We start from the raw sequence: 12,351 nt of genomic DNA, 5'->3' as shown, positions 1-12,351 counted from the left end.
CGCCTCCCCTTGCACCGGGGGCAGCGCCCTCTTGTTGTGGGTGCAACTCTGCAGACTGCAGTTTTCGGGTGGACCCACTCCCTAGGTAGCGCCCGGAGCTGCCCTTCGCGGGTGGCAGGAGGGAGGACTCAGAACGGCCCCTCCCCAGCGGACGCACGGACCAGGGCACTGGCCGGCTCCCCACGCTCAAGCAAAGGCAAAGCGGGGGCAGGAAACCTCTTTATTGGGCAAAGCCACCCTACCCTGGCCTGCGGGGGACAAGGAGTGTGGGGAAGGGGGCGGGGATCCCGCAAGGTCAGGGTCCCGGACATTTCCCGGGGGTGGCGCAGGGCAGAAGCGAGGGTGGACCCGTCTCGCGGCCGCTCAGGCCTCTGCCTCTGCGAAAAGCGGGTTAACGAAGTAGCTGCGGCTGGTGCTGCTGTTTTCCAGCTTCGGCGCGGGAGGCTGCGGGGGCTGCGGGGGCTGCGGGGGCTGCGGCTGCGGGGAATCAAGGGGCGGGCGCAGTCAGGGGCGTGGGCGCCCAGCGCGGCCGCGGGGAGAACCGGCTGCCCCTCCCGCCCCCTCCCCGGCTGCCCCTCCCGCCCCCTCCCCGGCTCCCCCTCCCGCCCCCTCACCGGCTCCGCGGAGCCCGCCGCGCCGAACGCCGGGTTGGAGAAGCCCAGGGGCGCCAGCCCCGGCCCGGGGGCCGCTCGGTCGCGCCTACTCCACCTGCGGAAGAGGGACGCACGTGAGCCCTCGGCGGCTCGGCCCCCACTCCCGCTACCTGACCCTCCGCCCCCTCCGCCTCGCTGGCCCCCTGGGCCTCGGGACCCCAGCGCACCCGCCCTGAGACCCCCGCCCCGCGACCCCCATTTCCGAGGCCCCGCCCCCGCGACCTGAGCCTCCGCCCGCGGCGGATCCGCCCCGCCCCGCGGCCCCGCGACCCCGCGGCCTGAGCCACCGCCCCCCTGCAGGTCCGCGCGGCAGCCCGAGACCCCTCCGCCGCCGCCGGCCCCCGAGCCCGCGGCCCCGCCGGCGCACCTGAGCCTCCGAGCGCGGCGCAGCAGCAGCGCGCCCGCCGCCAGCGCCAGCAGCAGGAGCAGCGCGGCCGTCACTCCGCCGGCCAGCTCCGCGCGCAAACCCGCACCGTCCAGCCCCTCCGCCGAGCTGTCCCCGACAGGCGCGCCCGACTCCCGAGCTGTCGCCGACAGGACCCCAAGGGCTTCGCCTGCAACGGACGGCGCCGGCTCAGTCTCCGCCACGCGGGGCGGGCCAGGGACCGGGAAAACGCACCGCGGTTACCGTGCTCGGCGACGTCCGCCAGGAGGGCGCGCGCCAGCCGTCGCGCCCTGCCCGTCTCCGGCCGGGTCTCCGCCAGCACCACCTGGATCTCCGCGTCCGCCTCCGCGCCTGCGGTGTCGCGCGGCCGGGCCGGGCGCGGCACCTTGGACACGGCCACTTGCACCCCCTGGTACTGCGGCTGGGGACGGAGACAGGGTTGTCCCAGGGACCTCGTCCTCGGACCTGCGGGGGCCCCGGCGACAGGGACGAATGGTGGCCGGGTGCGCGGAGAGTGACCGCGTCAGTGAGGCAAAGTGGGGCCCCGGGGTCCCTGCGGGGAGAGGTCCCGGGCGGGGGCGGGGGCGGCGGCGGGTGGCAGGGCGAAGGTGGGGGGCGCGGCCCCATTACCACGAAGGTTTGCAGCAACCGCTCCCGGTACCGCTCCAGGTCAAAGGTGGGCCCGTGGGTCAGCGACACGATGGCTCCTGCGACGGGAGGGCCCAGCACCATCAGGGAAACTGAGGCTGGGGGCGAGCCACGGTAGCTAGGCCGTCTCAGCAAACACGTGCCGGGAGGGGGCGCTCACCGCAGAGGTCGCAGCACTGGCCCTCGGGCCGGAGGGCGTCACGGCAGGCGGTCGGGGGGCAGCGACCGCCCAGGGGCTGGAGCAGGGCGGCGCAGATCCAGGGCTGCAGCTGGAGGAGGGCGTCGGTCACAGCACGGAGGCGGGAGGGCCAGACCGCGGCGGCAGAGGCCGGACGCCGGGCCCCCTCCCCGAGCGGACCCCCGCCCCGAGCGGACCCCGGCCCCGATCGGGCCCCCGCCAGGCGCTGCGGGCCCCACTCACCTCCGCGTTGCCGCAGACGCAGCCCGACCGCTCGGCGCAGGCCTCGGAGCCCACGCTCAGAGCGCCCGGCCCGTGGAAGCGCAGGCGGCCCGCGCGGGACGCCAGGAACGGCCCCAGGTCCTCGTCGCGCGTGAACGTCTGCGGGTGGCCGGGTCACGAGCGGCGCCGGGGTGGGGGGAGGGGCAGCCTTTGAGTGCTCGGAACTCACGTGCGGGGCCTGGCAGGGGCGGCGGCGCGCCGGGAGGGGCACTGCCCGGGCCGAGGCGCGGAGGGGAGACCCAAGCCCCGGCCCCGCGCGCGCCAGCTCACCTGGCCCAGAGCCCGGACGCTGCGGACGCGCGCGGGGCCGGGGATCGCGCCCAGGCCCACTCGGAAGGAGGCGTCGGACGGAAAGACGACGTCGTCGTGGCGGCAGGGCACGCGCTCGGCGTCCACGGAGAACAGGCCGCGCGCCGCGTCCCCGGAGCGCCACAGGCGGGGGTCGTGCCAGGAGAAGCGGTCGGGGTCGAGGAAGCGCGCGGGGGCGCCTGGGTGGGCGCGCGTCCCTGAGCTCCGCGGGAGGGCCGCCCCCAGCCAGGCCCCGCCCAGACACGCCCCCGGGCAGGCCCCGCCCTGGTCACTTTCCCCGCGCCCCCAGACCCCGCCCCGGGGCGCCTCACCTGTGCCACAGCCCTGGTCCCTGCTGGCGTCCTGGGCGCTGAAGCCAGCCCCCGAGGCCAGGACGAATTCCCCGTCCCGGGGCAGGAGCTGCGGGAAGCACAGGCGGAGGCTGCGCCTCGCGGTGACCCAAGGTGCCACAGGGTCCCGCGCCGGCCCCCCTGTTCCCGGGGAGGGGAGCTCAGGGTCTGGGGGCGCCTGGCCCTGGCTGAGGGTCAGAGAAACCGGAGGAAGCGGGACTGCAGGCCAAGGGGCCAGACCCAGCCTGAGCCCTGGGGGCCTGAAGAGTTTGGGGCAGGGTGACACTAGGGCCACTGCCCTCTCCATCACCCCCGAGAAACTACAAACCAGGAACCCCAGCCTCGGAGGAGTGTGAAGGCGGCCCTGAACTGTGTGAGGGAGAGGGGACAGGGGCAGGGAGCAGGACTGTGACAGCAAGACAGCCCCACCCACAGGCGCAAGGGAGCCCTGGAGACAGACGGGGGCGCCGCAGGAACTGGGGCCGGGACGCACAGGGCAAAGCCTGAACAAGAATTCGTTTTTGGAGAAGAACCAAAGGGGGTGAATCACTATCCTATACCCTCGAGTGATGTAGCACTGTATGTTAACTATACTGGAATTAAAATGAAAACTTAGGGACGCCTGGGTGGCTCAGCCGGTTAGGTGTCTGCCCCTGGCTGGGGTCCTGATCCCGGGGTCCTGGGATCAAGTCCTGCATGGGGGTCCCTGTACCGTGGGGGAGTCTGCGTCTCCCTCTGCCTGTTGCTTCCCCTGCTCCTGCTCTTTCTGACAAGCAAATAAAAATATTAAAAAAAAAAAAAGAAAAAAGAAAAGAAAACTTAATAATAAAAAGAACCAAAGGGGGAAAATATAAATAAAGTACAGAATGGGGAATAATTGAAATGAAGAGCGCACTCGGTGAGATAAACATGTGGACTGGTCCAGCTGGAGAAGACCCAGGGACTCGTGGGTCCCTGCGGAGGGAGGGACCCTGCAGGGCAGAGCAGGAGAGAGTGCAGACCCCAGGGTTCCAAAATGCAGATACAAATGGGGGGGTATTTGAAGCAGCCAGGAGGATGCATTTTCCAGGTGTGAAGAAAGCTGAGAAACCCCAGATGGAAAGGCGCCCCACGGCGTGGGCAGCAAGAAGAATCACACCCAGAAGGCGGGCAGTGTGCTTAGGAACGCCAGAGACTCGAAGAACATTCTACAGGCTTCAGAGAGAACGCACAGATCACCCAGGAAAGAAAAAAACCTCAGAGGTCAGGTTTCTCAGCAAGAACAACGGATGCACAAGACGGTGTGACGATATTTCATGTATTAAAGGAGAAGAAGGGCCTATCAGGAATTTTATATCGGGCCAAAAGTCCATTCAAATGCGGGAACACAAGGAAAGACCGCAGACGGCGGCAGAGACCTGCCCTGCAAACATGCTTGGAGGAAGAAGGAACGAAATGGGAAAGAGACACACCTGAAGGGCCTACTTGTTTGTGGGAAGACACGGACACTGAGAAGCTTAAGAAATGAAAAGGACTGCCAGACTTGAAATATACCAATTTCTAGAAAAATTCAAAATGTCAAAATCGACACAAGAAGCCAGAGAATTTAAATAGACCAACAAGCACTAAAGAAGTTACAGCGTCAGTCAGCTTCTGGCAGCGATGTTGTTACACACGAAGTACACTGCACTCTCAAGGAACAACTGATTTCTTCTTACAGAAGTTGTTCTGGGAAACAGAAAAGAGTGAAAATTGCCCAGGCCATTTCATGAGGCCTGTGGTGATCTTGATTCCAAAAGCAGATGAAGAAAAATTGTATGTTCCTTCTACTTATAAATGTAGATGCAAAAAAAAAAAAATCCCCAATAAAATATTTGCTGATCAGGGGAACCTGGGTGGTGCAGTCGGTTGCGGGTCCCAATCTCGGCTTCCACTCAGGTCGTGGGATCGAGTCCCGCACGCCCAGCGGGGGGTCTGCTCAGGATCCTCCCTCCCCTTCAGCCCCCGCACTCCCGCATTCTAAAATAAATCAATCTAAATTAAAAAAAATAAATCTTTAAAAATATATATTAACTGACTAGATCCACTAGTGTATTTTACAAATGCGAGGTGATCATGGGGTTCCCGTCCAAGGACTGCTCCCAGCCCTACTTCCCAGTGGTACATATGATGATGTCCCAGCAGACGCAGCGAGGAGTCTCGTGCCCACATGATCAGCGTCCTAGGGTAGAGGGAAGTCGGGTGTCTTGCAGAGGGGGGACCTGCTGGGACCTGCACCTACAGGAAGGTCCCAGGACAGTGGTCTCACAAGGACAATTCAACCTTAGAAAACCTCACTAAAAGGCTAAAAGGAGGGAGGGGCAATCGTATCTCCCTTGATGTAAAACAAACAAAAAACACCAGAGAAGTCCAATAAACCTATTTATAATTTTTTTAAAGAAGCTGCTAGCAGGCTAGTAATAGAATTTCCACAGTTTAATAAAGTTTTTGTACCAAACCCTGCAGCAATCATTACACTCAATGGAGAAACACCACACGCCTTCTCTTCCACGTTGGAACAAGACACAGATGCCCCTTTTATCACTTTTGTTCAACCTAGGGGGAGGGATCCTGGACAATGTTATATATTTTTAAAGATTTCTTTATTTTGTAAACAGAGTGGGGAGGGAGGGGTAGTGGAAGAGGGGAGAGAGAATCCCAAGCAGACTCCCCGCTGGGCGTGGAGCCTGACACAGGGCTCGATCCCATTACCCTGAGATCATGACCTGAGCCCAAACCAAGAGTCTGACACTTAACCAACTACACCACCCAGGCACCCCCTGGACAATGCTCTTTGGAAAGAAAAAGAAATTAAAGGAGTTAGGACTGGAAGGAAGGAGGAACAACTCTCATCATTCATAAAAATAAATAACTAGAACAAACACATGATTTTGTAAAAACATTGTACCGTTCACAATAGAAACCACATTACAAAGTGTTAATGAGTGGCCTGAGCTGTATAAGACCTGTATGGCGACCACTCGAAAACTCTAGTTTTGGGCACCTGGGTGGCTCAGTGGGGTAAAGCCTCTGCCTTCGGCTCAGGTCCTGATCCCAGGGTCCTGGGATCAGGCCCCGCATCGGGCTCTCTGCTCAGCGGGGAGCCTGCTTCCTCCTCTCTCTCTGCCTGCCTCTCTGCCTACTTGTGATCTCTGTCAAATAAATAAATAAATAAATAATCTTTAAAAAAAAAAAAAAAGAAAGAAAGAAAACTCTAGTTTCGACTTCTATGATGGATAGTATGAAACATTTGCAGAGAAATTCACAGCCTGATGGTATAAAGCGAGTGTTCATTCCCAAACAAAACACCAGGGTTTCGTTGCGGCTGTTTCCTGACAAAAGTACCCTCCAGTTTCTCCACGACAGTCCGATCTGCAAAGAACTAGTTGGTCTTGGAGCAGAAGAGCAGACGGGAGAGTTGCCCCAGTGGGTGAGGACCACTTGGTGACAGCGGGAACAGGCTAAGGGACACCTGGGTGGCTGAGCCGCAGCCAAGGGGCGAGGCTGGTGGCTTGGAGGAAGACATCAGAAACTGGGCTTATATTAAGGAGAAGAATAAAGCTGGTTCTCTAGCTAGTGTCCCACACAAGCATGTGCCCCGATGGCAGAACTGTGACATAATCACTTATTAGACATATGCTCGGCTATGACTGTGACTCAGCAGCAGCGAAGGGATTCTCAAAACACCACAAACACCCCTATAAGGCAGCTGACTTTGCATCACAGATTATAATGAGACTCGCATTTGGACAGCTGGGGATGGAAAGAAGGGCCAGAGGGACCTGTCAGGAAATGAATGAATGAATGAATGACTCTTTTAATTGCCCCAAGCTCTTCGGAAGGAGATCATGAAAGTAACAGTCAGCAGAGAAGGGCCCCAGGCCCCCACCCCAACTGACTCCCCGCTCAAGGGTCCACACCTGCTCTGGATGCCCCCCTTCCTGTTCTGGGCTGCTGCCTGCCTGGTTGCCACAGTCAGGCAGGGGCAGGGGGAGTGGGCCCTGGACCCAGCTGCCCCTCTATGCCTCCGCTGGCTCCTTCACCTAGCTGCTGCTCCCTTCCGTACCTTAGTCTCTGTGTTGGACAGAAAGGGATCTATACCCCGGATCTGCCAGGATCGGGCCCCCCCAGGATCTGCCTGATGCCCCCTGCCAAGACAGACTGCTCTGGCTCTCAGGGAGGCAGGGGTCCCTTGCACTGACTTGTCCTGCCCCATGAGTGTCCAGGTCCCACTGTTATTGGCGCTTTTGGAAACCATCCACTAACCAAGATACCTTGGGGAGTGGAAATAAGACCTGGGGTCCCCAGATCCCACATCTGGGCAAGAGCTTGGATGGTACTGGGGCCACTGGATGCCTCCCCACAAGTTGCCCACCCACACAAGGTCCAGTGGCTGCTAGTTGAGGACCTCAACCCTGGCACCCACACCCAGAGCCCCTGCCCCCAGCTCCACCCCTGCTCGGACCAGCAACCCTCACATCAGTCACACCATGCTGGCAGGTCCGCTGTTGACAGGACAATGGTCAACCCAGAGGACAGTGGGCGCTGTGCTGGCACTTAACTAGGAGAGGACTCGGAGACCCTGGGGTCCCGGGAAATGACACTTTAAATCAGGGAGTGGTGAGCCTTTCTGCAAAGGCCCAGGCAGTAAATCCATTAGGCTCGGAGGGCCACACAGACTCCCTCATGGCCACTGAACTGTGCTTTGTAGCATGACAGCAGCCATAGATGCTAGTGACTGAATGGGGAGGGGAGCTGTGTGCTAATAAAACTTTATTTATGGACATTGAAGTTTGAATTCTATATTTCCCAGGCCATGAAAGTATTCATCTTTTGGCTTTTTTCCTCCAACCATTCCTGGGGGCACCTGGGTGGCTCAGTGGGTTAAGCCTCTGCCTTTGGCTCAGGTCATGATCCCAGGGTCCTGGGATGGAGCCCCACATCAGGCTCTCTGCTCAGCAGGGAGTCTGCTTCCTGCCTGCATCTCTGCCTACCTGTGACCTCTCTCTCTCTCTGTCAAATAAATAAATAAATAAAATCTTTTAAAAAAGAAAAAAGCAGCCATTCCTAGCTCTGGCCATGCAGCTGCATTAGGCCAGTAAGTAGCCTGCTGACCCCTCCTTTCACAGACCATGGGGAAAAAAGACCCAGGCCTTTTCAGAGCCTTTAACACAGCCTGAAAGCTCCAGGCAAGTAGGTGGCTTCTCCCAGATTTGCCCAGATTTGTTGGTCTTGGAGCCTCTTTTACCCTCCTAATTCCCACCATTCTCTGAAACACCAGTGTCCCCTGAAGCAGTTTGAGAGAAAGACCCTTGTGATTTCTGATGGGGGGTTTTAGGTACCAGGACACAGAAAGGGTTTGGGGAGTAGAGTGGGGGAAGGGTGTTTCCTGGAGTGAAACTTAGAGAAGACTGACTTCTGGGGGCTGGAGGCCAGAAACAGAGGGCATCGGGGAGAGGAGACGCCTCTGAACCCCTTTCCAAGGCTGGGGCACAGCCTGAGCTGGGACCAAGGTGTCTGCCTCCGAATCTGCCCGAACCTCCCAGAAGCCCCTCCAGAGGACAAAGGCTCGAGGCCTCCACGGTTTCCCAGGCAGGTTGGGGCCGATCTCAAGGCAAGAAAGGGGCTTCCAGACGACCAGGAGGGACCACCAGCCCCCTCCCACCCGGGTCTCAGCCACAGCCCCCCTCACCATGTCCGAGATGCTGTGACCTTCTCGCACCAGGACTGACACCATCTGCAGGAAGAAGTGGGTTGGCTAGCGGCCCCTCTTTGCCTGTCCCGAAACCCCGGCCACGTGAGTCCCCATCCCGAGCCCCCCAGGGAGGCGTGTGGGGAAGGCACCTTGTTTGCGGGGAACTCGACGGCGGCGCCCGCGCACGGGGTTCTGTTCTGGCTCCAGTTGGCGGCGGCTTCGAAGTCCGTACCGGGAATCCAGAGTTTGTAGGCGGCCCGGGTCAGCGCTGGGGACGGGCAGGACTGAGTACTCTCGCCTCCGACGCACCCACCCCCGGGGCAGAGGGAAGGTTGGGCCCAGAGCCCGCGCAGGTGGGGTCGCCAGGGCGGCCCAGACCCTGCAGGAGCCCCGCCTCGGTGCTGACGAACTCCTACCCGACCTGCAGCGCCCGCCCCCGCGTGCCCCCTCCAGGACGCCCACCCCGTCGCCTCCTCGCCCCGCCCCCAGTTTGCCCGTAGCTGGAGCAGGGGGCAAGCACAGGGAGGACAGAGGGACGGAGGTGAAGGGGGTAGCGGAGGCCTCGGCCCAGCAGAAGGGGCCGGAGGGGGTCTCTGGTTGGGAGTTGTGTCCCGAGGGAACCGCGAGGGGCTAAGAGAGGGGCAAGGGCGGGGCTGCAGTTTTCCAGCTCCCGGGCCTCGGGGGCGAGCACCGAGGACGCGCGTCGGCCGCGGTGTCGAGGGCGAGGATCCGCGCGCCGTCGGGGACGGGGAAACCGAGTCAGCTTTGGAGCCCGCGCCCTCCCGCGCGCAGTCGCTGCGGTAGCCAGGAACGGGGGACGCTGCGCGCCTCGAACCGACCCCGGCGCCCGAGGGCAGGGCCGAGCGCGGGTGGGGTTGGGGTCTGGCCGGGGGGTCTTCGCCTCCCCCAGGCCCGGGAGCCTCTCCAGCTCCCGCCGCCCGCCCGGGGCGAGCCGAGGCCCTACCGCCGCCTCGGGGCCCCGCCGGGGCGCCCCTCGCTTACCCAGCAGCTGCAGCCCCAGTAGGGCCCGGCCCAGCGCGCCCATCCTGCCGCGCTCCCGCGTCGCCTCCCGGAGACTTTGCCCCGCGGGGCCCACCTGACCCGGCGGGGCGGGGCGGGGCGGGGCGGGGCGGGGCGGGGCCGGGGCCGGGGCGGGGCGGTTACACATTTACGCCCCCTTCCGCCCCCCCCCGCACCCCCGAGGCGCGGGCCGGACTCGCTCCCGCCCAGCACGCTCAGCCTTCCAGGACCTGAGGACCTTGGGCGCCCCGGAAGAGGAGCTTGTCGCGACCCCCGGCTCCGGGACGAGGGTGTGGTGGGGGCGGGGTGGTGACCATCCTCCGGCTTCGCTGCCGTCCTGACCCCGCGCGGCCCGGGCCGGGTGCCCACCCTCCTGCCTGCGCCGCGGACCGTGGCGGACGGGTGGTGCGGCGCGAGCCCTGTGGACACAGGCCCAGTGGCTGCCAGCGGCGCGGGGTGAGTGGTGGGGGGCGCGCACCTGTCAGCGCGGGAGGAACAGGAGTTTGGGGGCTGGAGACCCAACACCGCAACGCCCGCGAGCTGAGGGATGGAGGGAGGAGGAGGGCGGGCCTGGGCAGGTGCTGCGAGGGTGCTGGGGACGGGGCTGGGGACGGGACTGGGGACGGGGCTGGGGACGGGGCTGGGGACGGGACTGGGGACGGGGCTGGGGACGGGGCTGGGGACGGGGCTGGGGACGGGGCTGGGACGGGGCTGGGGACGGTGGTGGGGACGGGGCTGGGGACGGGGCTGGGGACGGGGCTGGGACGGGGCTGGGGACCGTGGTGGGGACGGTGGGGGGGACGGTGGTGGGGATCGTGGTGGGGACGGTGCTGGGGACGGTGCTGGGGACCGTGGTGGGGACGGTGGAGGGGACGGTGCTGGGGACGGTGCTGGGGACCGTGGTGGGGACCGTGGTGGGGACCGTGGTGGGGACGGTGCTGGGGACGGTGCTGGGGACCGTGGTGGGGACCGTGGTGGGGACGGTGCTGGGGACGGTGCTGGGGACCGTGGTGGGGACCGTGGTGGGGACCGTGGTGAGGACGGTGCTGGGGACGGTGCTGGGGACGGTGCTGGGGAGGGTGCTGGGGACGGTGCTGGGGACGGTGCTGGGGAGGGTGCTGGGGACGGTGCTGCGGACGGTGGTGGGGACGGTGGTGGGGAAGAGTGTCGGAAAGTGTGGAAGGCGGAAGAACCATGGTGCTGGGATAAATGGGCTGTTGCTGGTAGGTGTCGGGTGGGTTTTGTTGAGCTGATGGCGGGGAGAAAAGGTGGTGGATTCTGGCTGATGAGTGGCCCCTAGAGGAGGCTGCAGGGCGGACGAGTGGGTGAACAGGATTTAGATGAACTAGGTGGCAGGTTAGTGGCGGGATGGCTGGTGCGTGGACCGGAGCATGGCTGGGTCAATGGATGGACAGATGGACAGGTGGCCCGACGGTGCAGGGGGTGCCGGAGGCATGGGGCTGGGGCCGGGCCGGCGGAGGGCAGGGGGGTGGGCGCACAGACTTGCACAGCAAACCCGGTGATGGACAGGGATACGGGTGGGGCGTCGTGAATGGATGCGCGGGGAGAGGGTGACCTGTGGGTGACGGAGAGGGTGACCTGTGGGTGACGGAGTGCGGCAGATGGCGTCTTCCTGGTCATGGCTGATGGCAAGGGAGGAGTGGGCCCCTGGGTCCAGGACGAGCTGGTCAGGGAGACCGACTGCGGGACAGGGGATGGACACGTGGGCGGACGTGGAGGACTATGGGTACTACCCGTGGGAGGGCCACGACTTAGCCTTCGGGCTCCCTGGCAGCTTCCTTTCTCCTGGCTACCCTGCCCTCTCCTATGTCCCTGCCCCTCCCCTGCAGACCCCTGGAATTAGACCCATCGCTGGGGCTGGTCTTTGCATGTCCCCCGCAGCTGATATTTCTTCCAAGGAGGGTGGGACCTGCCCCTGGGAAGGGGCAGGACTTCTCTGACTGGGACTAAGGAGGGAGGACACAAGCTTGTACCCCCCTCAGCCCAGCGGGGTGTGGGCACCTGCTCTCGGGGGTCTTCCTGGCCCTGGAGTTTGGCCTTGTCTGCCTGTCGGGCTGATGGGAAGCTCCCTCCTCCGAGGAAGCCTCGATCAGGAACAGAGGGGCTCTTTGGGGTCACATCTGTTTTGCCCCCTTGTCTTGCTTCTCTCTGGGAAGTAGGCAGGTCTGTGGACTGGGCCTTCTTGGGACTCCACCAGGGTGTCTGGCTCTGCTCCCCTCACCTCCTCCCACTACACTTGTGATTTTGTTCAAGCCAGAGAGCCGGGAGGCTCAGCAAGCTTCACTCCCAGGGCCCAGAGCACCGTAGCCGAGCCTGGAAGGCCAGGCAGATCTTCCCAAGGCTCCTTTCTCCCAACTCAGAAACTGGATTGCACTGAGGCCAAGGTCCAAAAGAGGCTCTAGAGGGTGGGGTGGCTGGACCGTGGGGAAATGGAATTTTCGGACCCCTCCCGCCCCAGCTGTACAGGCCATTCCCAGAGAGACCGTGCTGTCTTAACAGGGCAGCAAGACTGCCCTGGAAGTGGTGGTGGTAAAGCCAGGACACAGAGGCGGTCACAGCTGTGGCCCCCAGTGTGGGTGGTGGACCGAAGGAAGGTGGCCAAACAGGAGGAGCTGGGGCCCGCCGGCCATGAGATAGTGGCATCCATCTCCCCAGCCTGAAGGGGGCGTCCTTGAGCAGTAGCTGGACCTGGGCCCAGATGTGTCCAGCTATCAGAGGGTGGCCCAGAATGGAGCCCATGCTGAGGTAGGAGACAGGCAGCAGTCCTGGTCTGGACCTGCCCAAGAGCCCCTGGGACACCTCAGGAGTAAAGA

The 12,351-nt window shown here is 63.1% G+C and overlaps 1 protein-coding gene across 2 annotated transcripts; it reads right to left on the bottom strand.

The window, feature by feature from the left end:
* Positions 1 to 203: 203 nt before the first annotated feature.
* On the bottom strand, positions 204 to 9,593 carry AMN (amnion associated transmembrane protein). Of its 2 annotated transcripts, none has more exons than XM_032345357.1 (12): positions 9,500 to 9,593; positions 8,647 to 8,765; positions 8,495 to 8,539; positions 2,767 to 2,854; positions 2,417 to 2,634; positions 2,108 to 2,245; positions 1,847 to 1,955; positions 1,669 to 1,745; positions 1,282 to 1,459; positions 1,021 to 1,207; positions 615 to 708; positions 204 to 477 (listed from the first exon to the last, which is right to left on the bottom strand). In XM_032345357.1, the coding sequence occupies exons 1-12, from the start codon at positions 9,540 to 9,542 to the stop codon at positions 364 to 366; spliced, it is 1,410 nt and encodes a 469-aa protein (XP_032201248.1). In that variant the 5' UTR covers positions 9,543 to 9,593; the 3' UTR covers positions 204 to 363. The 2 variants fall into 2 exon arrangements, with proteins under 2 accessions (XP_032201248.1, XP_032201249.1); XM_032345358.1 differs by having other exon boundaries at positions 204 to 468.
* Between the last annotated feature and the right edge of the window lie 2,758 nt (positions 9,594 to 12,351).

The sequence above is a fragment of the Mustela erminea genome, chromosome 5 (genome assembly GCF_009829155.1).
Source record: "Mustela erminea isolate mMusErm1 chromosome 5, mMusErm1.Pri, whole genome shotgun sequence".
Lineage (NCBI taxonomy): Eukaryota > Metazoa > Chordata > Mammalia > Carnivora > Mustelidae > Mustela > Mustela erminea.
Note: the sequence above shows the minus strand (reverse complement) of the source record. Positions and strands in the feature narration are given on the sequence as shown.